Source organism: Amphimedon queenslandica, unplaced genomic scaffold, assembly GCF_000090795.2.
Source record: "Amphimedon queenslandica unplaced genomic scaffold, v1.1 AMPQUscaffold_13149, whole genome shotgun sequence".
NCBI classification, from domain to species: Eukaryota; Metazoa; Porifera; class Demospongiae; order Haplosclerida; family Niphatidae; genus Amphimedon; species Amphimedon queenslandica.
In genome coordinates, this window is record NW_003546615.1 from 9,999 (window position 1) to 37,407 (window position 27,409).

At 35.1% G+C, this 27,409-nt stretch overlaps 2 protein-coding genes across 2 annotated transcripts in view; both read left to right on the forward strand.

Annotated features, from left to right (window-relative positions):
* LOC109584917 (E3 ubiquitin-protein ligase UBR4-like) overlaps nt 1-15 on the forward strand; it is a 5,064-nt gene extending 5,049 nt beyond the window's left edge. The window contains exon 15 of the mRNA XM_020000832.1: nt 9-15. Coding sequence (XP_019856391.1) covers nt 9-15 — 7 coding nt within the window. The remainder of the gene's footprint in view (nt 1-8) is intronic.
* Nucleotides 7-26,695, forward strand: LOC100632379 (E3 ubiquitin-protein ligase UBR4). The gene is made up of 58 exons (XM_020000836.1): nt 7-23; nt 216-458; nt 1,690-1,735; nt 1,800-1,876; nt 2,063-2,465; nt 2,777-3,009; nt 3,423-3,632; nt 3,998-4,126; nt 4,279-4,440; nt 4,504-4,584; nt 4,646-4,785; nt 4,831-4,915; nt 5,033-5,111; nt 5,305-5,680; nt 5,918-6,024; nt 9,146-9,366; nt 9,421-9,549; nt 9,602-9,666; nt 9,767-9,899; nt 10,227-10,472; nt 10,619-10,741; nt 10,844-10,945; nt 11,068-11,331; nt 11,452-11,543; nt 11,596-11,686; nt 16,735-16,819; nt 17,216-17,331; nt 17,398-17,500; nt 17,548-17,616; nt 17,753-17,915; nt 18,160-18,307; nt 18,435-18,516; nt 18,572-18,668; nt 18,931-19,129; nt 19,551-19,704; nt 19,903-20,027; nt 20,180-20,216; nt 20,267-20,402; nt 20,464-20,548; nt 20,778-20,981; nt 22,585-22,656; nt 22,741-22,859; nt 22,950-23,022; nt 23,080-23,177; nt 23,223-23,331; nt 23,388-23,516; nt 23,583-23,672; nt 23,894-24,022; nt 24,101-24,172; nt 24,217-24,278; nt 24,341-24,466; nt 24,785-24,979; nt 25,029-25,113; nt 25,436-25,575; nt 25,965-26,055; nt 26,174-26,266; nt 26,312-26,378; nt 26,486-26,695. Exons 1-58 carry the CDS (start codon nt 21-23, stop codon nt 26,560-26,562), a joined length of 7,470 nt encoding a protein of 2,489 aa, XP_019856395.1. The 5' UTR covers nt 7-20; the 3' UTR covers nt 26,563-26,695.
* The last annotated feature ends 714 nt before the right edge of the window (nt 26,696-27,409 follow it).

Below are 27,409 nucleotides of genomic sequence, written 5' to 3' on the forward strand. Positions count from 1 at the left end.
TTATAAAGCTATTGACATCTATGGTAAGATAGTATTATTAGTATTATATTGTTTAGTATTATTGTTTATTGATTATTTTAGCATTGGTTTTTGTTTTATTTTTTCTTATTATTATTATAGAAAGTAACTAGCATTATTATTATTTTTATTATTATTATTATTATTATTATTATTATTATTATTATTATTATTATTATTATTATTATTATTATTAGGATCCTCAAATCAGTTCTTCTTGTGTTAAAATACTCATAAAGCTCTTGAAGCCACATCCACCAAAGCCAACAGAAGAGGATAAGAATGACGAAGGAGAGACTAAAGAAGGAGAGAGTCCAAGCACTAGAGAACAAAGTCTGGAGGCTGAGCTAGTGATGCCTCCTCCCACTGCTCCTCTTGCCAATCAAGAACACCAGGAACAAGTAGTAGCTCTTGCTCAGCCTTCAGTACCTAACCTTCAAGTAAGTCCACATGTACATGTATATACCATTGTACATACATGTGCCTTGAATTACGTATTAGCACTATGAGGAGTGACATACTGTACACATACATGTATATACATGTCCTTATGCTATGTAGAAAGTTTGAGTTGATTCCGACTTAGATTTTTAAAGTTATGGCCATTTTTAAAAACAAGCCAATTTTTGAAAAAATCCCTGTACTATAGCCCATGGTTTTTTCCAAAAAATGGCTCTGAAATTATGCCCAATTTTTATTACATTTCCTGATACATATTGATGTCCTTATACTATGTAGAAAGTTTTAGCTGATTCCAACTTAGAATTTTAAAGTTATGGCCATTTTTATGAATCGGCCAGTTTTTGAAAAATCCCTGTACTATATATAGTCCATGGTTTTTTCTAAAAAATGGCTCCAAAATCATTCAAAATTTTTATTGCATTTTCTGATACATATTGATGTCCTTATGCTATGTAGAAAGTTTGAGTTGATTCCGACTTAGATTTTTAAAGTTATGGCCATTTTTATGAATTGGCCAAATTTTGATTTTGAAAAATCCCTGTACTATAGCCCATGTTTTTTCCAAAAAATGGCTCCAAAATTACCCAAAATTTTTATTACATTTTCTGATACATATTGATGTACTTATGCTGTGTAGAAAGTTTGAGCTGACTCCTGCTTCAATTTTTTGAGTTACGGCCATTTTAAAAAATGAGCCAAAATCTGAAAAATACCCAAGGCTATAGCCCATGGTTTTTTCCAAAAAATGGCTCCGAAATCACCCCAAATTTTTATTACATTTTTTGATACATATTGATGTCCTTATGCTATGTAGAAAGTTTGAGCTGATTCCAACTGAAAATTTTCAAGTTATAGCCATCTAAAGAATTTGGGCATTTTTTGAAAAATACCTGTATTATAGCCCATGGTTTTTCTGAAATTGGCCCCAATATTTATTACATTTTTTGGTGCATATTGACCATACGTGTAGGTGTAAAATATGATCACTGTACATGCATATACATGTAGCTTGTTCGAAGCTCATATTAACTATTATTGTATTATTATGAGTCAATACAAGCTGATACTGGTATCATTGTATTAGGTCACTGGTTGAATTATACATATTCTCTCAGTATCACCCAACGATGACACATTTAATATCAATTACATGTAACACTCGTTACTATTTTTAGTATCATATGATAAATGCTTTGTTACTATTTATAGGCTGTTCTATCTAATCCTCAAGCAGCAGTGCAACAAATAATGGCCAGTAAGCATTTTAATTATTAATTGGTAGCTGTATCATTTTTTCTACCCCCTTAACTCTCTCTTAGATCCTAACCTGTTAGGTATAATGCCTGATGAAGAAGCTATGATGAACTTTGCTATTGCAATCAGTCTACATGATGAGGTACTCTTTTAAAAGATGGAGGGAGAAAAAAGATTTAAATGCATAATTTAATATCACAATAGCATGTTCATGTACATGATATGTATTTACTTATACTGTCTATGTACAATGTACATATACTCTTTCTTTCTCCCCCCTCTCCCTCCCTCTCTCTCTTTCTCCCTCCCTCTCTCTCTCTCCTCTTAGAGTAATGAAGGTGCTGCAGCCCAGGTCATTCAAGACGCCTTACAAAACATCAATGTCCCCGACCGCTCCATGTCCCCTATCCTCCAGGTACAGGTTGAACAGGTCAATGACGAGGAGGGAGAGGAAGAGGAGGAAGAAGAAGAGGAGGAAGAGGGGACCATTGAGAGAGTACGACTAGGAGATGTCCTCCATCCTGGAATGATAATTGATTCTCTCAACTCCTCGTATGAGGACCTAGCAGGAGAGGGAGGGCCCCAAGTGCAGACTGTTCCTATTCTTAATGTCCCCATGCTTCCTAGCAGTGGACAGAGGACTGAGCCCAAGGATAAGGTTGATGGGAGTGCTCAGGATGTTAATTCTGAGGCTGACAATCAAAATGACAGCAGTGGAGAAGAAGATGCAGGTATACACTGTACATGTACATGTACATGTATTGTATTTTGGTGAAGTGTGAAGTACTGTAGATGTACATGTACAAGGTGGTGAAGATATACATGTACATGTACATGTATAGTAGTGCAACACTATTAAATTTGGCTTTATTAAAATACAATTTATAAACATATGTACATATTCTGTGCTTGTTCATGTCATCCTTGTAGATAAAATTTAATGTGGAAAAAATTAAGAAAATGGATACATGTACATGTACATGTACATATTTAATATTGTATTTTCATGTACACATGCATAACCATACAACTCTATTCTCAGAGGATTCCAGTTTCCTTGATATCTATGAAGATAAGTTGGTCAGTGAGGGTGTGGTCAATGACGAGAGGGAGGAGTCAACCGGAGGTGACACCCCTAAAGAAACCAAACCCTCCGAAGAGACCAGAGTATTATCAAAGGACCATAGACTGAGACTGAGGCTGTTAACAGCACTCTCTGAACATTTGGAGGTCGTGGAGAAAGTGGGAGGAGTCAGAGGATTACCGTACATGCAGGTAATATTCATAGAATGAATTGGCTCTACATTTATATACTGCACTAATTTTAGAATTTCTCTTTAATTTTAGTTGATAATAAATGACGTTACTAACATTGCATCAGTTTAATTTAGTAATAATTTTAAAAATCCTAACCAAATTGCTAAAAATAGTGTGCGAAATTAACAGCGAAAAAAATAATTGTAACAAAAATAATTAATACCGTATAACTCTTTATTTTGACGATTTTGCTGTAAAATTGTAATTGGCAGTTTTTAATTTGGTGATTTTTGTGTACACGTGTATTACTGAGCATGCGCATTAATGATTGGCGGTTTTAATATTGGCAATCCTGCTTGCAAACCGCCAATCGCCAAAATAAAACTCCGCCAAATTAAAGCGTTATACGGTATATTATTTTTATTTTTTAGGTTATTGTGTTCCTCTGTGGTTATCTTGAAGGTGATTCTAAGGACAATAAAGCTTTTAGCTCCCTGCTGTCGGCCATTTTGAAACTGCTAGAGAGACAGGAGGTCTCGGTCCTGATAGAGAGGTCCCCGTCCTCTGAAGGATCTTTACTGATGCTCCGATTCTTGAACATAATAATGAGCAGGAAGAGAATCAGAGCAGATAAGAATGAGGTCTGCTGCATGTACATGTACTTGTTTTTGATTTACTTTTGTTCCTTTATTGCATTTGTGTGTGCAGTACAATGAAAATTGTTTCTCAAATTCTACTATTACATGTACATGTACAATGTACATGTACATGTATGTACATGTAGAAAGTTTGAGCTGATATTCCAAGCACAAATTTTTTTGAGCAAATTTGGAGTGGGTTGTACAAAATTTGGAGTCGGTCGTACACTGTATATGTATTATTATTATTATGCTTTTTTCCAAAAATTGCCCTTGATGTACTTGTATTTATATTTTCAATTTTTATGTTGACCAACAGTTCATGTACTTTTAAATTTTTTACTTCTCTCTTTCTTTTCCTCTTGCAGGGTTCTTCTTCTGCTAATAGGTTATGGAACTACACTGCTAAGCACCTTCTCTCGTGGAACTGTATGTCCTACTGTCTCAATGTGCTTAAAGGACTTTTGAAAGATAAGAATAAGTTTAAAGTTGAAGAAGTAAGAAATACATGTAATTGAAGTTACTATTGTTAACCTTAAACTCTCCTGTATAAAAAAATCATTGTAATCTGATTCTCTCTCTTTCTCCTTTCCTTCCTCCCTCCCTCTCCCCTCCTCCCTCTTTCTCTCCCCCCTCTCTCTCTTTCTAGTCTTCCTCTACTAGTTCTGATCTATTGAAGCCTCATCCTCAATCCTCAGTCTTGGACTATAGCCCGTTCTTTCAGCATCAGTATGTCAAGTATCATTCCAGTGATGTCTTTGAGTGTTATCCTGTACTGCTGGCAGACATTGTATTAGCTCTGCCTTGTCAGGTACCTTTTATTTTGTTTATTAATTTTGTTTATTGTTGTTGTTGTTGTTTTTATTTTTGTTAGTTGAAGAAGTTTTGTGAGAAGTCTACATCGTCAGCTTTAAGTGTTGAGTTTAATACTGAATGGATGGAAACACTTTGTGAAGTAAAAAATAGAAAAAAAGGATCTCCTGAATTTCCTTTCTTTTTTCCTTCTCTCTTCTCAGTATTTCATGGCCACCTCTCACCTCACTGGTACTAATAAGAAGCAGATTCGTAAAGTATTGATATACGTGTGTGGATCTAAGGATAACTACAGACTCATTCGTGATAAGTACGGACTGAGGAGCTACATGAGAGAGATCAGGTGACTATCACATGACATGTATTATTATTATTATTATTAATGTAGTGATATTTGTGCTGGTGTGAGGTATGATGTGAGTGATCCAACTTGTTCATTACTTCATTCTACATATCCTACTCTATTGAAACTGGTGAGGGGAGAGAGAGAGGGAGAGAGGGAGGGAGAGAGAGAGAGGGAGGGGGAGAGAGAGAGGGAGGGAGGAGATATGACAGCTATAGTTTATACCAATTGTTTTTGTGTCCATTAGATTGAGCAGTTAAGGTTATGTGATGAAATTGCTAAAACAAGAACCAGCAACTGGCAGCTGTTCTGTATGGACAGGAAAGGTATCAAATTGCAATACAACATAGAAGCTCCATTCTATTAACATAAGTTTCAATGTGTGGCATAAATACTGCTATTTGAACATTTCCTAACTTTTAATATTCAAATTTGTACAAGTACATGTAAAGGCATTTTACATTGAAGTGTTATGTGTATTATAAATTGTAATTGCATTCTCTCATTCTTTTCCCCTAGAAACTCTCCCTACATTATTCACCATCAGTCTATCAGTTGATGAAGGACTATCAATGACACTATTACAATTATTATTCTCAGCTCTCTCCGGTGTCCATCCTTCAGTGTCCTCTTCCACTAATAAAAAAGATGATTCAACTACAAAGCCTGGTTCTAAAGACAAGGCTAAAAGGAAGGACACTAAACCAGCCTCTAAGCCTCCAGCAGCTCCTCCCAGTGGAACAGTAAACCTTGAGTTATGTAGGAGCATTTGTCAACTGATGATGGAGTGTATTGATGATGAAAGATTTGAACAATTTGTCACTCGTTATTTGCTACAAAGCAACCAGTCGAATATACGCTGGCAGACACACTCACTGATACACACACTCTATAAGTGAGTTTTTATTGTTAATTATGTGTTATTAATTGTTAATTTTTTTAATTATATGTGTGGGTGGAAAATTAATTACTATTAAAATTATTATCACTGTGTACATGTACATGTATACAATAATACCCTACAATTATACCTACAGTAATTGATGGATTTTACATGTACATATCTACACTACATGTACATGTACATGTACGTCTACATGTACATATATATTCTTTATTATGTATTTTTTAGGTATGTTCCTTCAGACAAGCAGGTTCATTTGGTTCAGTTGCTATGGAAGTTGTGGCCCCTCATCCCTCAGTATGGACAGAAGGCATCACAGTTTGTAGACATATTAGGTGAATTAATGTTATTATTATTATTACTATTATTATTACTATTATTGGCCTTGCTAGTAATTAGCGTGGGCGAAGACTATGTAGTCAATTGTGGTTTTGTGGTGTTAAAAGGGGTTTCCCCTATGGTCATCATAGAACTCCTCCACAGGCTAGAGAAAGTTGCTTTCTACTACTTTATCAAGTATAAATGGCAGTGGAAGGCACTAAAAGCCATAATTTTGCCAGATTCTCCCTGAGAAATTTTTGTGCTTCAAGTAATAGGGAGAGTCATAGAAACTTTATCTGAAAAAAATAACGTGTTTACTGGAATTTTTTTTGAAAATATGATTGCCTAAAAATCACTAACCTTTTGACTTTACACCAAGCGCTTGTCCTTAGGAAGAGCAGCTTAGCCCTATAAACTTCAGATGCTTGACAAGAGTTTATCCTTCAAAGTGCAAGCTCTTTTAGTTAGGATAACTGTAATTTTATATACATGCATGGTATGTACTCTATATTTTAAGGAGAGACAGTGGACATACATTATATAAGCTACATGACCTTACACCTGAGGTGTTGTCTGTTTTTTGAAATTGATGAATTCACTTTCCTACTGGTTGCTATGGTAAAGCCAGGATTCATTATGTATTATCATAACTACTTTAGTCACAAGATTTTTAAATATATTTAAGGTATCGCCCACTTTTTGTGTTTAGCTGACTTTTAGTCTTTTTCTCCTCCTTCCACCTTCTTCATTTTGTTTTGTTGTTTCATCGTGTCATCAAGAGATTATTGGGGCTAACTTCCCCTAGGTTGTACTCTTGTTCATTCCAACTTGCTCTGTCTTCATTTACCATCTTCTACTTTTATCTCTTTTCATTCTCTTCACTTACGTAATTCTATTTTTTTTAATGGCAACCAAACCATCTTCTGGTCTCAGATTCAAACTGGAGGAGCGACTCACCTGCCCTGTGTGTCTTGACCACTATACCAACCCTAAGACTTTACCTTGTCTACATTCATTCTGTCAGCACTGTCTGGAGGGATTACCTCTGGATAAGAAGAATGAGACCTATTGCCTCTTTTGTCCCACTTGTCGTCATTGTACAGAGTTACCAGATGAAGGAGTAGGAGCCTTTCCTGTAGCATTCCACCTCAATGACCTTAAAGAAATGTATAGTCTAACAAAGAAGACAGCAGATTTATCAAGCCCTCAAGAGGCCACATGTAGCGATCATGGAAAACCTTTGGAGTTCTTTTGTGAAACATGTGATACAGTAATTTGTTCTCACTGCTCAGTTCGAAATCACAAACGTCATGAATATGACTTAATCACTGACAGTTATACTAAACACTGTCAAAAGTTAAGAGAATGTCTATCACCAGTTGAGGGAAAGAAGGAAGCACTCAAGAAGGTCCTGTCTGCTCTAGCAGAGAGAGAGGGTGAGATCAGAGATAGAGGAGAAGGAGTCTTAGAAGAAATACATAAAATGGTAAAGGAAATGATTAATGTTCTTTGTCAGTCAGAGAGAAAACTGACTGAGCAGGCAAAGAGGGTTACTGATGCTAAACTAAAGGTGCTGTCAGAGCAAATGAAATCAGCAAAAATGAGTTTGAGTCTTCTGGAGGAAGTTGAAGATTATGTGGAGCAAAGTCTGAAGACAGGCAGTCCTCAAAAAGTCTTGGGGTCTAAGAAACGGATGATGGAGCGTATGAGTGAAGCTACTGGAGGGATCAATGTGGAGGAGTTACATCCAAAAGAAAATGCTGACTTTGTATTGAGTAAAGATATCAAATTGCTGCATCACATTGGAGATATTGTGACCTCCTTATCTACTGCACTACAGCAGTGTAGAGTGAAGAAAGTTGGATGCTTTGGACGCCAACCAGAAGAGAAAAAAGTTTCATTTTCATTATCAATGGAGGCATTAGATTCATCTGTTTTGTGTGTTCCCCTCTCTTCTCTGAGGTGTAGTCTAGTACCAGTTGGTAAAGGCCATAAACCCATTCACACTACAGTCACTACCACCAGCACTGATCCTGGAGTGTATAGGATACAGTGTAATCTTTCAACACGTGGTACTCATACAGTAAAAGTACAAGTAGATGATGTACACCTTGAGGATACCTCACTAATCATTCCTTTCAATCCTTACCTTAATAACATCACTCCAGTATGTACTATAACTGAGTTTAAGCGTCCCTGGGGAGTTGCTATAACTGATGATAATCATGTTATAATAACTGAGAATGATGGTCACTGTGTAACAATACTGGATAGAGAAGAAAAGAAAGTGAAATCATTAGGAAGTGAAGGAGGAAATGCTAATGTCAAGTTTTCTTATCCTCGTGGTATAGCCATTACTCCAGACAAATTCATTCTTGTATCTGATGATAGTAACAGGATCCAGAAGATAAGCATGGATGGATACCTTATAACATCAGTTGGTGAGAAGGGCAGTGGGCCACTACAATTCAATACTCCTTCTGGTATAGCCATTTCTCCTATAACAGGACAGGTTTATATTGCTGATAGTGATAATCATCGTGTACAAGTCTTGAATCCTGATCTAACCTTCTCTTATTCATTTGGTAGTGAAGGATCAGCTAATGGACATTTTAAGTATCCACGTGACATTGCTATTGACAGTCAAGGAATAGTGTATGTTGCTGATACTAATAATCATCGCATTCAGAAGTTCTTCCCAGATAATAATTCTGTGAGTCAGTTTGGTGCTTGCGGATCTGGTGCTGGAGAACTTAGTTGTCCAGTTGGTATAACAATGGACACTGCAGCTACTGGTCTAGTGTATGTTAGTGAAGCGGGCAATGCTCGTATCTCAGTCTTCACTAGTGATGGTGTGTTTGTTAGGAATTTTGGAAGTAGAGGCAGTAATATTAATCAGTTTGACTATCCTTATGGATTAACATTTAATGAAGATGGATTCTTGTATGTTTGTGATTATAATTGTCACCGACTTGTTGTTTATTAATAATTTTCTTAATTATTCTAATTATTTGTATTTTTTGGTACATGTACCAACTGACCAGCTGCAATTATGCAATAATTGTTCAACTCAAACTGTTCATAATAAATAACAGACACGACACTTACCTACTCAATCCTCATTATTATAATTAGGTTATTGCTCTATATCAACTAAAGAAGTTTTAATGAAAGAGAACATGTGCTCGCACCTGATAGAGCAAGCCATCATGTTACTACGACGACAGAACGTCCTAGTCTCCGCCCACCCCAACTCCCATGTGTACAGTCAGCTAGTATCGCTCGTTGACTTTGATGGGCATTATTTAGAAAGCGAGCCCTGTCTTGTGTGCAATGATCCTGAAGTACCGCTGACCGTGAGTTAATTATATTCACGATTTGTTACCATGGTGTTTTTGTGGTGATGTTAGGTAATGAAGCTGTTTTCTATTAAGTCTGATGTTCGTTACAGTGCTAATACAATATTTGTTAAGTTAAATGGCTCTCATACCATCACACAGCTAATGATGAGACTCACTGAACTGAGAAGAAGCAAAATGGCTAGTTATGAAAATAATTTTTCTAGTGATTAATTATTAATCTTTTTTTTAGATGCGTACTATTAATGTTTATTACAGTAACAGGACAATACAGAATGTCATTGAACTTAAAAACAAGTAAATGATTGTTTATTGGTAAATTATTATTCTCTCTCTCTCTCTCTCTCTCTCTCTCTCTCTCTCTCTCTCTCTCTCTCTCTCTCTCTCTCCCCTCTAGTCGTAGTCTCTGGTTGAAGGCTTGTAGCTGCACGTTGCAGCAGTCACAGACTGAGTTAAAGTTTGAACTGCCACTCCCTATAGTGGCCAGGAATATAATACTGGAATTTGCTGATTTTTATGAAAACACTCAAGTATATATGACATACATGTACATACATATATTTACTATTATGTGTACATGTATTTACTATGTACATGTACAATGTACATCTACTCCACAGGGTACCATTTGTATATTGGAAATTTTATATTGGCAGTTTCTTTTAGACTTTTTATTGTTCTAGATCTTACATGTACATGTATATTGTTCCCCTGCCAATGTTTCTGTCTATATGTGCATCTACACACTGTACATGCACAATAGTTTATGCTATATAAACAGTTTATATAGCATAAATAGTTACAATAGCTTATGTTACTGTTATACATGTATTTCCTCCTCCTCCTCCTTTCTCTAGTTTGGTACTGAGTCCCTCCAGTGTCCTCGTTGTAATGCTCCAGTCCCAGCTCATCCTGGAGTCTGTGCTGCCTGTGGTGAGAACGCTCATCAGTGTCAGAAGTGTCGTACTATTAATTATGACGAGAGAGACCCTTTCCTCTGCATATCCTGTGGGTTCTCAAAGTACGCCAGGTTTGAGACATTAGTCGAGGGACGACCCACTTCAGCTGTTGACCCAATTGAAACTGAAGATGATAGAAAGAAGGTGAGAAGGGAAAGAATTACTCAGTAACGAAATAGCTTAATTAATGGTGTGCTCAGTACATGTACACTGTACAATCATATTTACTTGTATTGTACATGTACATGTATAATGTGTTTTTATGTGCATTTTTATATTTTATTCTCTAGACTTTGTTAAGTATTAATCAGTTGCTTGAAAGAGCTGATAAATATTACAAGGAGCTAGTGACACACAGAAATGAACTGGACCAGCTGTTGATATCCCTAGCCAGTGAACCAGTGGTATCTCAGGTAATTAAAGGAGGGAAGAGAAAGAGCTTTTGAGATATAATTTATAAGTTTGTGGACTTGTCATATTAACAGTTCCTCTCTCTCTCTCTCTATTTTTTCTAGTCTTCATCAGACAGTGGTGTGAATCGTGCTATCCAGTTGGCAGCTCATTTATACTGCAACAGTTGTAAATCATCTTACACTGACCTCAGCAAAATAATACAAGTAAATTAATAATTGAAAGACCCACTACACAATGTGACATAATCACAATATGTGATTGCATACACATATCTATTTTTAATGTACTTACAAAATCTCTATTTGTCTCTCTCTTTCTTTCTCAGAGTGTTCTTGCTTCAAGGAGAGAGCTAGTTGCTTATGATATCAATAAATTGCATTCAGGGAAGGTTTCTCCCACTAGTGAGCCAGCAACACCACTCACTCCAATATCAGGGGAAGGAAGTGCCTTTTCTCTCTCGTCCCCGGTCTCCGCTGCCCCCCTTAGTGAGGGAAATTGTTTTGGATGTGCTTCTGCAACACTAGAGCACTGCATTACTGTATTAAAGGCTCTGGCTTTTAAACCAGAGACAAGGAAACTTATGAAAAAGGTAAATGTGTGTTTCTTTTATGTCTTTTGTGTTCCCTCTCCTTCTTTTACTCTGTGCATGTACTGCTTGCTCTTATTTATTATTAGTATATCTTTGTATATCTCTGTATATTATGTACAGGACCTCATAGAGGAATTGATGGAGTTTAATCTAAGAACCGGTTCCGTTACTCTTCAGAAAGACGTTCAAGGACTGTTGTGTCAACTGACCAGGTTAGAGGGAGTGATCATGTGATAATTATGTGACCTGTTTGTGTTACTGTAGAGATGATTTGGAGTCGACTAGGAATTTGAATGAGTTCATAATGCAGAGGGTGCTAGCTAGTATCAAACCACAAAGGACGTCACCTAATCTTGTGAGATTATCATTATTATTATTATTATGTATATGTTATACACCTCAGTTAAGGTATCTATGGAATTTATTTACTGAGGGGTGCAGTAAATAAACCCATAGCTAGAAACCGAGACCCAAGGTGTATGACAGATTATATCTATAGCTAAGAAACTACCCATGATTAGCATGGTTTTATAAAGCAAAAAGTCTCTTTACTTTGTTTTATCTTCTAAAAATAAACGTGAAAGTATTTGTTTCCACTTGCGCCATGTGTGTACAATAAAACATGTCCAGAGCACACCTTTACTATTCTACTCCACTCATTAAGACGTTAGCACATGGCCATGGGCCCAGTGCTTTTTCCTTGGCTTTTTATCTCTTTTGTATGTGCTTTGCTGCTTTTTTGGTACTTAAGACACTGAATGTAGCTATGTTTCCAGGTAAACAATAAGAAAATCTGTTTGCTCCCAGACTGTCTGTTATCCAAAACTTCCTGTTCCATATGATAGTCAATCCTTCACAGCGGCATCAAATCTTGTACGTGAAACTTACATGTAAGGGAAAAAGTCAGAAAGTCTGGCTGAGAACAAACCTCATGAAGGCCATATGATTCTGCTCTGCCAGCTGTGAGTTCCTCAAAAATGGCTGACTAAATTAAATTTGTGACATTTGGTGTGGACGCATGGAGACATGTGGGAACAAGAATATTCTCTATTCTCTCTCATGATCTCATTTTCAGCATTGTGTGTGATTCCTGTGCAGTAAAGTGATTGAAGCATGAAAGAAATACCCCAATGATCATTGCACAAATCAAGTCAACAAATTGAATTATTCAACAAATTCAACTCTACAACTGCATTTACTGATGCATGGTGTCAGCAATTCAATAATTTAATTTATTAAGAAAATTGTTGCAATAGCAAAAGTAGTAAACAAAAAGCCTAAATCAAATGAAATTAGTAATTCATTTAGCAAAATTAGTAAAGAAAACCGAAGGCCTAAATCAAATTAAATTAATAATTAATGTAGCAAACTTATTAAAGAAAAAGGCCTAAATTAAATTAAATCTATAACTCGTGTATCAAAATTGATAAACAGAATGGCCTAAATTAATAATTCATGTAGTTAGATGTTATGACTTTTAACGTAATTTTCAAGGATATACAACTTTAGCGTCAATAACCTTCCACACTTCAGACCACTTGCCATCTGCATTCCAGCTAAATTGGAGCTGTACTCTGCCACCAAAGGTGTCTTCAAATTGAATAGAGAGTTGCCCAAACCAACATTCATAATTCGCGTGCATACCATTAAGAGTTCCTTCACACATCATGCGTAACGACCCATGACCCAGCAATAGCATAGCTACTCCTTCTTTCTAGGCCCTATCAACGTCATCAGGATCCAATTCATAGGTATATTGTAAACATGGGCATTCAAAAGTGATCTTCTCTGTACCGCAGTCACAGCATGACTCTGGGATACATCCATGGGCACAGTGATTGTTAAAGTTCCCTCTTGAAACTTGACTCTGTCCATAAGCTGCTTCATGGGCTATTTGTATGTTCCTTGTTTCTCTGTATTGAATAAATCCACCCAACTTCTTGCCCTTTTTTGCCATCAGTGAGATCCAAACGTTGCCACCAGTTCCACTGAACTTTATTCCTTGGTAATCAAAACATTTCACCAATTTTTGTACATTTGATGGGAATGCATTATCCGTGTACTTCAGTACACGCAATACAATGCAACCAAATTTTACTCTATCTACAATCTCAAACTTATTTTTATCCACTTTGAATGTTTCAACAGTAACAGTTAGTGGTGTATTGGTACTGGTCTGCTTGCCATTCAGCTTAGCAATCCACCTGTGCTCTCCTTCAGCACCACCACCTGGTACAGTGAAATATAACGGAACTCTTATGTCCGAAAAACCATTAGGAGACACTGATTCCTTCTTGTTAGCAACATGGTCTATATCATGAGGAAAACCGTTATCAGTTGTAGATTTTGCCCATTGAACATTTTCTCCAAAATTTAAGGAATATATATCGACATTATTTTGCACGTATTCTATTATCTCGTCTTCACTTACACCCTCTCCATTGTAGTTGACCGAAACAAAAACACTGACCTGCATGACACCGTTATTATAGACTTTGGCCTCTTGCCATGTTTGATACATGTCACAGTATATATTGACCAGTATAATTAGGGCCGGGTCAATAGCTGACATTGTAACCATCTTGTCTCTTTTACACTGGAAAGGTTTATTCCTCACCAGTCCTATCTACTGCAAATGGTCTCATTACTTTTATACAGTAAGAGGAGGAAAGAGGAAGGAAACATGTTCCTCAGATTCACTTATTGTTCTCAAGAGAGACAAGAGAAAAGACCTAATGCACTATGTATAAGTTGTATTATGTGTTGTCAAACAGCACAACTACAGCAGAGTACTCTACCACTATAATGTTGATAAAACAAACTCATCTTTATTGCGCTGGCAATACTAGCATGGTGAAAGTAGCCTCATCATTAACAGGCTAAAAGGACAGCCCTTTATACATGTTCATTAATGAAATTAGTGCTCTCAAAAATCAAGAATAAAGTCATATCAGAAGCATAATTTTATTTTTCATGTGATATTAAACCAATATATCTTCCAGGTTCTTTGGTTCTTCTATCTTAAATTGAACCATTAAGTACAAGTGATGAGGCCAGAATAAGGAATATAACCAATCATTGTGACTGTGACCAAACTTGAATACAAGACTATGTCGCCATAAGGTTGCTAGAAATCATCCAGTAGCAGCAATAACAATAATCATGTAAATACTTTTCAAGCGGTGATGCCATTTTGAATAGCATTGGATGTGGTCACTTTGTTAGTTTCACAAGGACAATTGTTAATGATATTCATGGCATTGTGAATCATACTGTAGATCTGAGACCCACATCACCATAGCCTTATACAAATGTCTGGTTTATGAGCTCAGCTTTTTAGGTACTTTGAAAGGAGATAATCCTTCAGGGACTCTTCCTGATTTTTACCCGTGGACCTTTCAGGACATCATTGTCCTGAAGCAAGGCATCAAAATTCATGGGTTCCCTCTTTCCTTGTGTATGAGGATTAACCCTGATACAATGAGATGTATCATATACCGTATAGTGGGGGTTTTTTTAGGATAATAAATTTCGTGAATGACCCGTATCCGGAAGTTCGCGGAATTAATTTTCACGAATTTTCACTATTCTGCCATTTTGTACCATATTAAATTGATTTTCAAGGAATTTAATTTCACGAATCTTGAAAAATCCACGAAATTCGCGAAATTTGTTATCCTCGAAATAAACCCACTATACGGTATACACCACTGTGTGGCCTTTCATCTTATGGCTTCCTATGGTACAAGATATTTCTGATGCTGCAGCTATCGGATAGTGTAAGAATGCTTTGAGAGAAAGCTTGTTAGATGTCTAACCCTACACTGTCATATTAGTATAGACCAGTTGGCGCTAAGTATATTCATAGAATTTTGAGTATATTGATTGTGATACCGTAAATAAAGTAAAATTTTCCTACCGCCATCTTGGAGTCATAGTTTGCTAAGAGTAGAATGGGAGAAAGCAATGTCTTTGCTTCTATATCTTCTAGTGGCACTTACCAAAGTCCTTGAGCCCACTATAGACACTGAATGATGGTCAGTAAGCAGTAGCAAGATTGCTATCACGAATAAATACAGCAGTTTTTGGAGAATAAGCTCTTTTCACGATCGCTCCATAGACAACCATTGGAAGTAGGACTCCAAAGTAGCGGCAGGAAAAATTTACTTTATTTACGGTATCATGATGAATATACTTAAAATTTTACGATTATACTTAGCGCCAACTGGTCTATAAAGCATTGTTAGCATGACCTACAAGTACAGTATTGCAGTCTAAATGAATGTATACCCTCATGACTGCTCACAATAGAGCATTATTAGACAATGCTCTATTGTGAGCAGTCAAGGAGGCATTAATTTATATGATGGAGTTTTTAATATAGTGAGCAGCTTTTAACTTTCTTGTTTTCTGCTCAATTAGAAAGTAATTAGTTTAACTAGTGAACACATATAGGCTAGGAAAGGAGCATTTGGTAGGAAGAAACTATAATGCTAAAATAGACTATAGGCTCACATGAAATGCAATGAGTGATTGAACTTTCCAAATGTTTTATCTCATCAAACACTTCAACCTAAACATCATCACAACTCACTTTAAACTTCTGGACCACAAGTTAAAGTTGTTCAGTGTTATGATCATGTTTAAGATCACAAAACTTCATTTTTGATGCCTATGACTATAACTGGACGGGGGAGGACATGTTGACTCTATAGTGAAACATTTGCATAGTCAGATTAAGCACTTCCTTCCTTGCATAATAGATATATAACCCACAATGACGTGCGTGTAGACTAAAATGATTTTTACCTATAAAGTATGAACTAATTAAATTGAATGAGTACAGGATGCAGTGTTCAGTGTCAAATGGATCAGTCATAACTGGAAAATCTATACAAAATTAATATTCTAAATGATACTTTCAATGATCTGGGAACTTAATGACATGATGCTCTTATAAAACTTACTGTTATGCTTGATTGGAGTATCTCTTTTTATAAACCAGTGATTAAAAATTCAACATAAATCTGGTTTGCAAAAACTATAGATAGTATTTCCATTACTTCTTTGACAAATTAACACAGAGTGAATTTTACTCAATCTTTTTGAAAAATTTTGCCAAAATAGAAAAAGAGACAATTCTCCATTTTTATAATTTTTTGATACATAAACATGTTTTGTAGAAAGTTTCAGCTGATTCTGATCAAAATTAGATTTATTATGAATTTTAAAGTTTGGTCCAAAATCAGGTCAAAGTCCTTAGTACATAATCACTGGCCAAATTTCATCAAAAATAGCAAATTATTGTGTGAGGATGCAAGCAACCATTTACACTATCTGTACATATAGATCCTTGTTCTTATTACTTTATGGTTGGTTTTTATTATTATTTTTGTTCTTTAGGCGTCTGCCATTAGATCTGAGATGAGATTGTTGACAGCTTCTGTTGCTATGGAGGACAGTTGCTGGGAGGAAAGACTCAAAACTGGTATACTAATTATTATCTCTTTAATAAAATAAAATACATGTAGATTATAGAATAATAATATTAAAATACCGTATTTTACTGTATAAACGCCTGGTCCAAATAAACACCTGTCACTAATATATTATAGCTATAGATACGCATATTTCTACCAAAAATAATGCCCCACTGTTTAGATAGCTCCAAAGTACTTAAAAGTTAGAGCCTGGTATAACTTGCCTGGAGTTAGGGGTTTGATTCCCGCTCAGGGTCACTTTTTTATTTTTTTTTCAACGAATTTTTTTTGCTGCTAAGAAATAAATGCCTGTGCGTTTAATTGGTAAAATATGGTACATTATTATTATTAATTATTATTCTTATTGTTACTTATTAGTTATTTACCTCTTTCCTCTCCTTTAGTTGTTAGGTTGTTTAAAAAGTCCAGGTCTCACAGCAGTCCTGTTGTCATGGCTGCTGTTACTATGCCTTGCCTTAAGATACTCCACTCTATCACTGTCCTAGCTAAAGACAATGAAGTATGTTAATAATTTAATTTTTATTTTATTTTTTTATCATTCTCTTCTCATTTTTGCTTCGTTCAGAGTCTACAGGGAGGTGGTGCCATACATACTAATGTTAGTTCATGGCTTAAGAATAATCCAGACTCTTCTTTTGAGAAATGGAAGGAAACAGCACTGATAGAACGTAATTTAACAATTTATTTATTTATTTATTGTATCTGCTTTTGTTAGCTACTAAAGAGAATAAACTGGCTCAAAAATATGGAAATATTTGGATGAGTAAAACAATTCGAGCCAAGAGTAAGATTGTGCGATATTTTATGACGATAACATCTCTCTCTCCTCTCTCTCTCTCTCTCTCTCTCTCCCCTCTCTCTCTCTCTCTCTCTCTCCCCTCTCTCTCTCTCTCCTCTCGCCCCCCCTCTCTCTCTCTCAGCAGGTCCTCCATTGCCCATAAGTTTATTAAAGCATACTAAATGGTTGAGGTTAATGTTATTTAATCGAAGCAGCTGCTCGGCAAGGACCATGGCGTATGGTCTGTTACTGTCTTTATGTAAAGGAGGAGTGAGGAGGAGGCAAACATTGGATTTACTGAGCAGGTAATGCATTTATTTATTACAAATTACACTTTAATTTTGAAGCCAACCAAAACACTCACCCATCCCCCAATTTATCTTGATCTCCTTATTATCATGTTACAGTTACACACGTGTATATTTTTATACTGTATATATGTAGAAAGTTTGAACTGATTTTGATTAATATGTCTTGATTTATGCACATTTTAAAAGCCACAATTTTTTGGGGAAATCATACTTTTAAAATCTCTTTCTCTATCTCTAGTTTTCTTGATGAGGTAGGCAGTGCTGGTGAAGCCTCAAAGGAATTCTTAGGTATATTCACTGCACTAATGAAAGACCAAAATGGATACTGGAAGAAATACCTGGCCAAGAGAGGAGTGCTGTTACAGATAGGAGGACTGATAGAAAAAGTAAAAAATACTAGTAATATTGCTGATAATTGCATTCGGTATTAATAATAATGACAAAAAATAATTAAAGTAATAATAATAATAGTAGTAATAAAAGTAAATATTTGTTGTTGTTTGTTGTTGTTAGGAGATCAGTTATTTGTGTAAACTGGAGGAGACCACATTAAGCTCTGACCTCTCACAAGGATATGCACTGAAGATGTTAACTAGTAAACAATCTACTTGTTTATTTATTTATTTATTTGTTTGTTTGTTTATTTATAGCATTATTAAAATTATTTCTTGAAGTTGAGTCTATTAAAAATGAATACAAAGGACAGTTGGTGGGATTAGTCCTCAATGGATATCTCTCATTGAAAAGGTACAATTATAGTAGTAGTTGACGAATGGTAATATATATGTCTATATACATGTACATGTACATTTTAACTTAACTGCACATGAGTATTAAAATGTCTCCTGCAGCCATTTTCCTAGCATGCTACACGCCCCCATTATTCAATGATTTAATTTTGTGACTTAACAGAAAATGCAAAAATTGCTAAGTTTATTTCCCCAAGGTAATTTCTACACTATTCTCTTTTTCCCTCCCCTCTTTCTCTTTCCCCCCCCCTCTCTCTCAGGCTGGTAATTCAAAGGACCAAGAGAGTAGATGAGTCCCAGACAATGCTATTACAATTATTAGAAGCTCTTACCTCAGGAACGGAGGAGGAGAGACAAGAACTGATGGCTGTCTGTATTGAGATATTGTCCAACTATCCTATGAGTGACCTAGTGACACCAATATTTGTATTTGAACAATTGAGCAGCATAATACATCCAGTAAGCATATTACCACTATACATTTAGTATAAGAAATAGAGTTAAGAGGAGGAGATTTGCATGTACTTTTTATAGCAAGTTTAGAAAGGGCTCAATTTGAATTTTAATTGCCAAAGAGGTAGAGCCAAATCTACTTTATATCAAAAAGTCTAAGAATTAAGATTAACTATTTGAAAGGAGATACATGTACATGTACCGTAGAGCAGGTATATTTCATCAGAGTTTAATTTCATTCTTTTCGTTCTCGTTTCTTGTGGAACGATTATTTTCCAAACGAAAAAGGCATTTTCTCAATGCCACGTGTGCAAAATGGCTGCTCAGAACAAAAATAAAAGGACTAATCCTGCTTAGAACGAACATTTTTCCAGATGAAATATACCTGCTATACGGTATATTATTTTTTGTATTTTTATCATTATAGGAGGAAGAGGATGTTGGTGAGTTTTACCTCCAGTTGGATAAGGACCCTCAACAGGAAGAGTTCCTTCAAGGACGCATGCAAGGGAACCCTTACAGCTCTAAAGACCCTGGACTAGGACCTCTAATGAGAGACGTCAAGAATAAAATATGTACAGGTAAAGAATGAATGGACCACACCCACTTTAATGAGAAACATTAATTTTATATGTGCTGTAAGTACGTTCACTTTTAATTGTATGTGTACTAATTTTCACAAATTTACTATACTTGAATAAAGTAAATATAACAGTGGGCTAAGAACTAAATCTTCACTAATTATTTTTAAATGTTAAAATTTAATTTAATTTTTATAGATTGTGAGCTGGTTGCTCTGCTTGAAGATGATACTGGGATGGAGCTACTGGTCTGTAATAAAATAATATCACTAGATCTACCAGTGAAGGAAGTATACAAGAAGATATGGTGTGCACAAGCAAATGTAAGGAGAAAGAAAGAGAAAATCAGAGATACTACTAAGTCTTTGTTAGAATATAATTATGTGCAAGAATGTTATTTATCAAATTATATTAAATAAATTTTGTTGTATACATTTGTACTTTTAATTATTTCATTTATTTATTTTATATACAGCATGGTGACAGGATGAAGGTTGTCTATAGGATGAGAGGTAAACTAATAAATAATAAATACTTTAAAATAAAACCTCTCCTCTCCCAGGCCTCCTTGGTGATGCTACAGAGGATATGGTTGAAACACTGGACAGTGGCAAAGGAGAAGACATCGACGAAGAAGAAGTATACAAAATGGCTACTGTACTAGGAAAAGAAAACAGACTTGATGCCATACTGCAAAGGTAAGGAATGAAAGAGGAGACTTTAAATTTACTTCTAATATTTTACTTGCGTGCATGATAGATTAGCTCAAGCTAAACATTTCCTAAGAAGTCATGGTCTCGTTCATGCTGGACTGAAATTACTCAGCTACTGTGTCAAAGTCAAAGTAAGTATAATAATAATGTAATGTAATACAGTCAAACCTGTCTATTCCGGACACCTTGGGACCCAGTAAAGCTGTCCTCATTATAGAGGTGTCCTTATTTCAGAGGTTCATTAATACGCATTTATATTGTATTGGGACTGATACTACTTGTCTTGATTATAGAGGTGTCCTTATTTTAGACTGTCCACAATAGCAGGTTTGACTATATGATCAATTCTCTCCCTCATAGACTAACAGGCAATACTTGATACAGCCTCGCCTCCATACATTAAAGATATTACTGGGTATACTCAATCTTGCACTGCAGCACGAGCAGCTTGAGAGCAGTGGACTGGGAGCTACTGTAGCACAACAGGTACTGTCAGTTACTGAGCCAATACTGCAAGAGGCATCCAGTCAGCAGAGAGTGATAGTTAGATCTATTAGTGAAGAGGTTAGCTTATGTACCTAATGGAAGAAACATGTACATGTATTTATGAATGAACATATACATGTATGTACATATACATACTACGTACATGTACATGTACAATGGAGAAACCTACTACATTTATAGCAGTACTTGCTTTACATTGTTTTGCATTGGAATGCTTCTTAAACAACATATACATGTAACTACAAAATACATATTAGCTTTTAAGTACTTTAATATGCATTTTTGTACATTATAGCTTGTTCGAAGCTCATATTAATTATTAATTATTATTGTGTTATTATGATATTATGAGTCAATACAAGCTGATACTGGTATCATTGTATTAGGTCACTGGTTGAATTATACATATTCTCTCAGTATCACCCAACGATGACACATTTAATATCAATTACATGTACAGTACATGTTTGCAGCTATTTTTAGTACAATACAACACTTTATACGATTGTATAAAGTAGTATAGCAATTACCAAGTATAACATAGTTGTGCTAAAGTTGCTCAAAAATTTGACAAGATACTTGTCAAAGTAAATGAGAAGAAGAAATAGGAAATTTATGATTCTTATCAATGTCCTTATGCTATGTAAAAAGTTTAAGCCGATTCCAATTAGAAATTTTCAATATATGGTCATTTAAAGAGTTTGGCCAATTTTGAAAAATACCCTGTACTATAGTCCATAGTTTTTTCCGAAATTTGGCTCCAAAACCACCCCAATTTTTTATTACATTTTCTGATGCATGTTGATGTTCTTATGCTGTGTAGAAAGTTTGAGCTAATTCCGACTTCAATTTTTCAAGTTATGGTCGTTTTTTAAAAACAGCCAATTTTGAAAAATAGCCTGTACTATAGCCCATGGTTTTTTCTGAAATTTGGCTCCGAAACCACCCCAATTTTTTATTACATTTTCTGATACATATTAGTGTTCTTATGCTGTGTAGAAAGTTTGAGCTAATTCTGACTTCAATTTTTCAAATTATGATCGTTTTTTTTTTTAATGGCCAATTTTTGAAAAATACCCTGTACTATAAGCCCATGGCTTTTTCTGAAATTTGGCTCCGAAATCATCCCCCAATTTTATTACATTTTCTGATACATATTAATGTTCTTATGCTGTGTAGAAAGTTTGAGCTGATTCCGACTTAGATTTTTCATGTTATGGTCGTTTTTAAGAATCAGCCAATTTTTGAAAAAATCCCTGTACTATAGCCCATGGTTTTTTCTGAAAAATGGCCCCGAAATCATCCCAAAATTTTATCACATTTTCTGGTACATAGTGATGTCCTTATGCTGTGTAGAAAGTTTGAGCTAATTCCGACTTAGATTTTTCAAGTTATGGTCATTTTTTTAAATGGCCAATTTATATAGCCCATGGTTTTTTCCAAAATTTGACTCCGAAACCACCCCAAATTTTTATTACATTTTCTGATACATATTGATGTCCTTATTCTAATGTAGAAAGTTTCAGCCAATTCTAATTAAAAAATTTTGAGTTATGGCCATTTAAAGAATTTGGCATGTACATGTTAATCTGTTAATCTTTAGTGCAAGTGTGTGTGTTGTGTTATGTTAGTGCAAGTGTGTTATGTTTGTTTGTTGCAGGCTATGGTAGCTGAGTCTAAAGAAGATTCATCATTACATACTTTACTGAGACACGTTGAATCACCTTTTGTGGTAAGAGAAAGAGGAGGGAAGGAGATCATTATTATTATTATTGTTGTTGTTATTATTGTTATTATTATTATTATTTTTTTGTAGCAATCCAATCTCACTGTGAGAGAGGGTCTGATGCACATTATTCCGTTCCTAACGTTTGGTGACCCCTGGAACATGAAAATATTACTGGAACACTTTGAACCTTACTTGAACTTTGAAAGGTAATTATATACATGTATATGTAATTTTATATATAGGTGTGTATGTATACATGTACATGTACATTGTATTGATGTCCTTTATCTTAACAGATTTGATTCTGAAGAGTCTCCGGAACATTCTCTTTATTTGGATTGTTTCAGTGCAGTAGCTACTGGCATAGGGGTATGTATAATTAATAATAATTAATTTTATAATTTATAATTTTATCCTTTTTTCCAGACGGATGCCAGTGGTCAGAAATTAAAAGATTTATTGATAGAAATGAAGATAACTCCATCACTCATTGACTACATCAGCACCAAGACACCTTCAAAAGGGTAAGAGTATTTAGACAAGTACATGTATTAACGTTTTAATTAAAGGAGTGGGCGGTTTGATTCCCCTGAGTGGGAGGAGTACGTGACACGCCCATCACTACCATACATACTGAAGATACTAACAGGACTATCGCAACATCACACTAACACACAAGTAATAGATGGATTAATTTATTTTATTTATTTTTTATTTTAATTATTTATTATTAGTTGGTAGTTATGGATGTAATACCTCAACTCCATTTACTTGAACAAGTGGCCTCCACTGTACACCACATAGGGACACTGGCCGAGAAACTACTGGAGGCATTGAGAGAGAACAGTAACTGTGACAATAAGGTAAAGGAATGGAGATAGAGGATAAGATGGACATACATGTAAATATACTTGTACTTTCTTGGTTAGATTCAAGAGGTTAGGAAAGCAACTAGATCAGAGAAGAAGAAGAAAGCAATGGAAATGAGAGCAAAGGAACTAGGAGCACTTGGATTTCAAGTAATAAAACACAGGCACACACACTAATTTTTTAATTTTCATTTCTGCTGAGCAATGTTACTATTAAATTAGCTTTTGAATGACAGCTTAATAATGTGTATCAATTGCATACTTTTCATTGTACAGTAGTTGTACAAGTATTGTTGTTGGAGAGTTCTGACCCTAAGAGCTATACTTTATTAGGTTTTTGGGCCAATCTTTATTGCTGTTGTTGTTCACAGGTTAATGAAAAAGGTCAGATGGTTGCTGAGACACCTACAGCTTTTAAAGAACTGGAAAGTGAAGTAGTTGAAGAGACAGGACTCTCCTGTTGTATATGTCTGGAAGGATATCGTAACCAACCACAAAAAGTTAGAGAGAAGGAGATTATTATTATTTGTTATTATTATTATTATTATTATTATTATTATTATTATTAATTCTTTTAGATATTAGGTATCTATACTTACACTCGTAAAGTAACTTTAGATGAATTTGAAAACAAACCAAGAAAAACAATGGTAAACATATCATTAATTGTATTACTAATGTTCCTGTTGTTTAGGGTTATGCTACTGTGTCTCATTTCAATGTTGTTCATTACGAGTGTCATGCAGCTGCCATCAAGTAAGTATTATTATTATTATTATTATTATTGTTATTGTTTTGTTGTTGTTGTTGTTGTTTAGGTTGGCTAGAGGTAGAGATGAATGGGAGAGTGCTACTCTACAGAATGCTAATACAAGGTGCAATGGTCTCTTACCAATATGGGGACCTAAAGTATCTGACTCTGCATTTGCATCTGGACTAGCTAAGTAAGTAATCATTGAGAAAGAGAGAGAGATACAAATTTTAAGATGTCCCGACTACATGTACATGTAACTTTTAAAATTTGTGGCTTCAAACTACTATAGTACATGTACTTGGTTTTCAGCTAAATTTTGTCAAAAATTGGCTAGGAGAGAATTTGCCACTTTTATAATTTTTCTCATACATATACATGTTTGCATAGAGAGTTTGAGCTGATTCAGTTAAAAATTAGATTTTTTATGAATTTTGAAATTTGTTCAAAATTTGATACTATAAGTTTTAATTTTAACTACTGTTTATTTATTATTTCATTCTCCTATTAGTCATAACAGCTACCTTCAAGCCTGTACTGGACTGTATGATCCTTCTTTCCGTTCCTATGCTCATGATCTGAGGCTCCTCTTACTTCGTTTTGCTCATGAGAACTCCTTCAGTGCTGAGTCCGGTGGTGGGGGCCCCCAGAGTAACCTTCACTTGATTCCTTACTTCATTCACGTAGCACTTTATGTGCTTGATACGTTAGTGTGGCTATTTATAGTAACACTGGTATTTTGTGGCTATTTTTAGAACGAGAGTATTTCAGAGAGAAGAGAAGAATTTGAGTAATGCTCTGGCAATGACTTCTGATAACTGGGTACCATCTGCTTATGTGGTATGAAACCTTTTCACTACTTGATCTGTCACTCTAACTCCTCTTCTTATGCCTTCTCTATGTGTCTCTCTCTGTCTTTATTATACTGTATAGCAGGAAATGTTAGAGGGAATTAAATTTGACAAATTGGCCTTTTGATAGCAATTCGACAAAATTAAAATCTGCCAATCACCCAAAATTTAGCAATTCACCAAATTTTACTTCCTTCAAAATTTCCTGCTATACGGTATCTCTTTTTTCTTCATCCTTTCTATACCCTCCCCCTTTCTTTATTAATTCAATAATTTACTTTTTTTTCTCCTCCCCCTCTCTCCTCCCTCAGGTTGAAGGTCCATTGTATTCCTGTATACTATCATTATTCATACATTCATTGACTCAATGGGAAGAAAGCAAGGATTTGCTATTGAGGCAACTATTGGTTCTATCTCATGCTAGGAAAGCAAGCTCATCTCCAATAAAAAAGTATAAACATATTATTATAATAACTAGAAGAATGTAAAACATTTAAAGGGGCTCAGCCCCCGAGCCACGCTATTGTTGTGCGGTATGACCTTCCTTGTAGCTAGAGAAGCTTTTGGATAGCAGTTTAGTCTTTTCTTGCTGCAAATGAGCACATACTTGCTGATAGGCCTAGGCGCCATTTTTTCATTGTGACCACACCCACTTTTAATGAAGATTATTTAACTTTAATAATAGTTAGACGAACATCCTACTTCCGTACAGACTCACTCTTGTCTTAGTGGGCTTCGTCTAATTAGTGGGCTTTGCCCAATTATTCATCCAATTAGTATGGGCTTTGCCCAATTAATTATAGTATAATGTGATGATGTAATTTTTTTTTCTATTTTTAGTTTACCATCAGGAGATGCACTGCCATACAATGAGTATAAACCAGTTTTAGTTTATTTTGGTCTTATTGATTCCATACAGAAATTATTGAAGGTACATGTACTGTAACACAAGAGAAAGAGAAAAATATGCATGTATATGCTTTTATATGTAAAGTTTTAATTAAAATGGATCTTTATTACAATTTCTCCGTTCTGTATTTTTTAAATAGAAATCAGTTCCTGTGAGTGGCAGTGAATTACCTCAAGCTGTTTTAGAATATATAAGAAATAATGATAAAACTGTTAATGAGGATTGTGACAAGGTAATTGACATTATATTACATAATAATTATTATTATATTAATTAGATATTGTCCAAGTATCAAGATGAATTGTTACCAGCTGAATCGTTTGAGGAATATTGTGATGTAATGGGTGAGTATGTACTTCTCTTATTGCTCCTCTCTTCAACTTCCTTTCTATTCATGGCTTTGCTTTTCTTCACTTTTTCTTGCCATTTTTATGTTTTCATGGTTCTACAGGTTTGCTTAATGTTATTCAAAGTCCGTCTACTTTCCTCAAAGATGTGCTATCACCAGTTACTGTTTCTTCTTCCTGATACTGCAGTGTGTGTGTTTCTGCTTTAAATTAACATTAAATACTATTACTGTTGTGCTTATTATTAGCTCTAGATTGTGCTTCTTTTCCTATCGTTTTCTCTTTAGTACCATTACTTTTTTCTTAAAATTAAATGACAACACTACCCATGCAGCTTTTATAATGGCATTATCAGTAGAGCTGTGAACATGCGAGACCTTATGTAGTATGGTATCATATTTGCTAAAGTTTAATGTGTCATCTCAGTCCTCAAAAAATTTATAACAAGCAAGGTTATATCGAGAAGGCACAAAATATGAAATTATGAGAAGCATTACTCATTGAAGAACCTTTTTGCCAACTGATTGAGGTTTTTAATCATCTAAAGTTAGGCACTGCTGTAGGACTACCAATTGCTGTCATTTGTCTTTCATAAAAGTGAACTCAAAACTGAAATGGACAACATTCTTACACCATCATAAAATTAAATTAAAAAGTGCTAGACTATGAGAAAAAGTTAATGTACACATGCATGCTTTTAAAAGGTTGTTAGTCTCGCCACGCCCTGAAGGGGCGGGGTGAGACTAAAAGGTTGTAAGTAGAAGAAAAGGCAAGACTTCATTTTGAGGTGTCAAAATATTAGTAAAAATTTGGAGCAAAAGCAATTTGATGCAAATTGGATTTTAATTATTGGACAAATACCCTTTTTGGGCACAAGACATATTAATCTCAAAACAATCACAAAATGTAGTGATATAGACGGTGCATGTACCGTATGTTATAATAGTTCATACTTCATTCTAATGTTATCAGCAACCTCCCCCTCTCCCATTGCATCTAGTGCTGCTACTAATGATATCCAGTTTGAT